The 4,588-nt window shown below is 44.6% G+C and overlaps 1 protein-coding gene across 1 annotated transcript; it reads right to left on the bottom strand.

The window, feature by feature from the left end:
* Positions 1-268: 268 nt before the first annotated feature.
* On the bottom strand, positions 269-1,921 carry LOC311223485 (uncharacterized protein; the record flags this gene model as incomplete). The annotated part of the gene is made up of 1 exon (XM_084308270.1): positions 269-1,921. One exon carries the CDS (start codon positions 1,919-1,921, stop codon positions 908-910), a length of 1,014 nt encoding a protein of 337 aa, XP_084164396.1. The 3' UTR covers positions 269-907.
* Between the last annotated feature and the right edge of the window lie 2,667 nt (positions 1,922-4,588).

Genomic DNA, 4,588 nt, shown 5'->3' with positions numbered 1-4,588 from the left:
TGGGAAAAAGGTTAGCGTAGAGCCCTATATATGGAGACATTAACATTACGTTATCAAACATAGGGACGAAGACTGTAAAAAAAAGTGTCAACAATGTTTTATAATCTTTATGTTAATTTTAATTATAAAAATGTTGTGCCCCCGAAATACAAAAAAAAGCCCCCGAAAATCAATTAAGGGGGGCAAAAAAAGCCCTTGAAAAAAAATGTTAATTTCTAACCCTGGTACAAGCCCTCACACACAGTACAAGCCCTGGGGTTGCGGCACTGCAGATAATATGCTATTGGTATAGTTTCACAACGCAAGACTCCTCCTAGTGGCTGGGATTGGAAATTGCACTGTACCGTTCCACTGTTTAAATCAGTTCATTACATTTTCGACAACAATACAAAAATGTTACAACCACATTACAAAAGTCGATCACCCCAAACATTTATGGGTTCACATTCTTAGTGAGAGTATGGATGAGATGGGTGCTACAGACCCTGGAGTTTGGGTGAGAGTCTGGATGAAATGGGTGCTACAGACCCTGGAGTTTGCTTATGATGTCCGTCTAGTTCTACTGTCTGACTGCTGCAATCCACACATTGTGCAGGCTTGTTTTTTTTTTGGAAAAGGGTCGACTTTGATGTCGGATAGTAAGTTTGAACCCGTTAGAAGGGAACGACATATCACAGAGCAGCAAGGTCCTAAAGTTGCCAGATCATTGAAATCTAGCTGATGGTCAGATGTTTTACTTTGTTGTGGAGATTACTCTGGACCAGATGTTGAACTAGAACAATGATGTTACCTAGCAACATAAAACATCATTAAAACTCTACAGCTCATGTGTGTCTGCATGTAAATGTTAATGTCTACAGCTGATCTTCTGCATGTCTTCATGTAAATGTTAATGTCTATAGCTGCTCTATAGCTGCTCTCCTGCATGTGTTTTCATGTGAATGTTGACATGTGACCGCCTAATAAATCTTTTACCACAGACATTGCAGCTGTACGGTCTCTCCCCTGAGTGGGTCTTCATGTGGCGCGTCAGGTTGGACTGGGCGCTGAATTTCATATTACAAACAGAACAACTGAACGGTTTCTTCCCAGTATGAATGATCATGTGCTTGAGAAGATCCGCCTTTTCTCTGAACCGCTTCCCGCAGTCGCTGCAGCCATGTGGTTTCTCCCCTGTGTGAATCCTCATGTGGGCGTTCATGTTCCCAACCTGAGTGAACCCTCTCCCGCAAAAACTACAACTGTAAGGTTTCTTCCCAGAGTGAGAATTCATGTGAGTCTGCAAATATGAGCGCTGGATGAAACTCTTACCACAGATGCTGCACGCGTGAGGCTTCTCGCCAGTATGTGTCTTCATGTGGCGTGTCAGGACGGATTTAATCCGGAAATTCCGGTTACAAACACTGCAGTTGTATGGTTTCTCCGCCTCTCCCACTCTCTGGGATGTCTTAGCGCTTAAATCTGACTGAGATCCTCCGCTCTCCTTCCAGTCGTCGTCATTGCTGCCTTCGCTCTCAGCTGCAGAACGTTGTGAAGAGAGGGACTCACCATCACTGACTGCTTCTGAGGCTACACAGGCCTCTCCCTCACATTCTACTTCCATCTGTACAGAGGAGGTGGTTGGTATGGAGGAGGTGCTGGGGAGAGAGGAGATGGTTGGCATTGAGGGGGTGATGGGAAGAGAGGTGGTGCTTGGCATGGAGGTACTGGGGAGAGAGGAGGTGGTTGGCATGGAGGAGGTGATGGGAAGAGAGGAGGTGGTTGGCATGGAGGAGGTGATGGGGAGAGAGGAGATGGTTGGCATGGAGGAGGTGATGGGGAGAACCTCTCCCTTTCTGCTCCCTCTAGTCTGGTCCAGGTGTGGGGATTGACTCTGTTCTTCATCTCCATCAATTCTTTGGACGCAGACAATGTTGAACATGGAGTTTTTACTGTCAGCTTCCTCCAGACCTGGAAGCTGCTCTTCCTCCTGACTGGGCCAGATCTCCTCCTGCTCCTCTTTGATCTGTGGAGGCTCTGGCTCCTCCTGGCCTAGACTGGGGCTCCTCTCCTGATGCTCAGGGGGAAGGTCCTCCTCACAGCCAGAGAGCTGAGGTGCACCTGGAGGGACGCATACAAAGAACAGAAGAGAAGCTTCAGTTTTATTTAATTCAGATAAAAAGGTTATTACTTGTAATATTTGTGGGTGATGCTGCTATAGGGAGAAGGTAGGGAGGGGAAAGAGGGCACATTTGATGTTACAGACAAAATGTTTTAATAGAAATATATGTAACAATGCCTTTATAGAAAGAAATAACAGCTTGGTCACAAAAGAAACCAACAATGTGGCTCTCAACAATGTGGCTCTATCCTACAATGAGTTTGACAGAATCTGAAGACAAAGTTGGACTGTTCCCGCTCCCTCTCCTGCGAGATTGGTGGACCCAGGCTGGATCTAGCAGTCCCTAAGTGCACTCACATCTGCCTTTTAAAGACACACCGTCTCTCCCTCAGCTTTCTTCTTTAGTATCATCACCTTTCTATCTATTACACTGAGAGCGCTCCATTAGTGCTCTCAGCGTGTACCGGCGCACTGATTAGCATGTAACGGCAAGAGCAGAGAAAACTGCTAAAATGGAATAATCTGAGCCAGCAGCACCAACCACTGAATTGTCAGCTGACAGAAGAAACATTGTAGTCAGCAGGAGGGGTACATCTCTGGTGGGTAAGGGATATTGTTCGTCTAGTAGTGCCGAAGAGTGCTTCACTCCAAGTGCATAGTATAGACATATTAACATAGTAGGTAGTAGTAGTATAGACAGACATTAGGGATGCACCGAAATTTCGGTGGCCGAAAACCTTCGGCCGAAAATGGCCAAAAAAGGCCTTTCGGCCGAAAGAGTTTTTTCACCGAAAATATGTCACCGAAACAGAAACAACCTGTAACCTAACGCGTGTTGTTGTGATGATGTCGCACTGTCGGGAGTCGCGCTGTTTCTATGTAAACTCTGCGCGCAACACCTCCAATAAATGCGTCTTTAACATGCTTTTATATCCTTATTTACTATATGCCCGTCGCGGTTAATCACTGAGTGATTTAATATGCATATTATTCAGAGCGAGGGGGGGGGGGGGGGGGGGGATTGTGTTTCTCACATTGACGCTGTCTGTCTGTCGCGCGTCTACTGTGCCGAGTCAAGCGAGCACATTCAGCTGGGGACTAGAAAGGTGTGCTCAGTAGAGCACAGATGTCCGCTGCGCAGCCAGAGAAAAGATGGAATTAATGTACTGTATGCATTCAGAAGTGCTGAATAAATGTTTTATGGACCCATAATAGTGATTATTTATTATTTAAGTTAAGTTTAGCCATAATCATATATTTTTCCATAATCATAATGTTCCGCAACATTGGTAAAAAAATATTCTATTCTATGAATCATTTTCGGCTTTTCGGCTTTCGGTTTTCGGCCAACTGTTTTCTATTTTCGGTATCGGTTTCGGCCAAGAATTTCCCATTCGGTGCATCCCTAACAGACATAGTAGCATAGTACATAATAGTAATTTTATTTTTATTTATTCAGATATTGATTGAAAAAAAACGGCGGACAATGTAGTGGGTTTCAACTGTCCTGACTGATGTGAAGTTTGTTCCACCACCGTAGACAGAGAATAGCCTGCTTTGTTTCAATGTCCCCCCAGGAGTGGATCTCAGGATCTTGAGGGGGTGTGTAGTTAGAGACCATTGACCAGAGGCAGGATTTCACATTAATTACCTAGACTGTGGTGGCCCCGGTCTAATTAGTCCCGCCACAGTTGTATAATGGACCAAAAAAATAAGTTATTAAAAAAGAAAAATTACATTTTTTTTACTCTTTTTTTAAATATAAAGTTAGCCAATAGGGATGTATCAGTAGTATTGGCAGTGGTAGTAGTCGTAATAGTAATCCACTATATTTTTGTATTTTCCAAAAAATAAACCAGTTCAACACAGGTAACCACTTTTGCTTAATTTCTTTGATGGCTCAAATGTATGCTCTCGTGGTTATCAAACCTCTCCTCGAGGCACCCCAGCCGTTCCATGTAATTGTTAAATTCCACCACCAGCACACCTGATTCAACTAATAAAGGGCTAGTTAAGTTGAATCAGGTGTGCTGGTGGTGGAATTTAACAAATACATTGAATGGCTGGGGTGCTTCGAGGAGAGGATTGGGAAGCACTAGTCTAGTCGATTTTGTGTTTTGAGCACAAAGTTCATCATAGATCTAGCCTCTTTATTTTGCTCTCAAAGTGCACCAGATTGATGCATTTAACTTTAAAATGTACCCAAAAAAAAGATATTACGGGGGGCATGCCCCCGGACCCCCCTAGAGGGTCGGAGGTTCACCCCCCATAGTCTCTGAAAATCCTGTGTGAAACACTGAGAGGTAAGAGGGAGCAGTTCCCCTCGTTACACAGAATACCAGGTCAAGAACCTTGAAGCAGATTTGTGTGCCAATGGGAAGCCAGTGCAGCTCTTTGAGAAGTGGGTTCACGTGGGCTAACTTTGGTAGGTGGAGATCAGGTGGGCCACTGTGTTCTGTATGAGCTGAAGTTCCTTGGTGTGGCACG

Source organism: Notolepis coatsorum (assembly GCF_963971535.1).
Source record: "Notolepis coatsorum genome assembly, chromosome: 2".
NCBI lineage: Eukaryota > Metazoa > Chordata > Actinopteri > Aulopiformes > Paralepididae > Notolepis > Notolepis coatsorum.
This window is presented reverse-complemented; position numbering and strand designations above follow the sequence as displayed.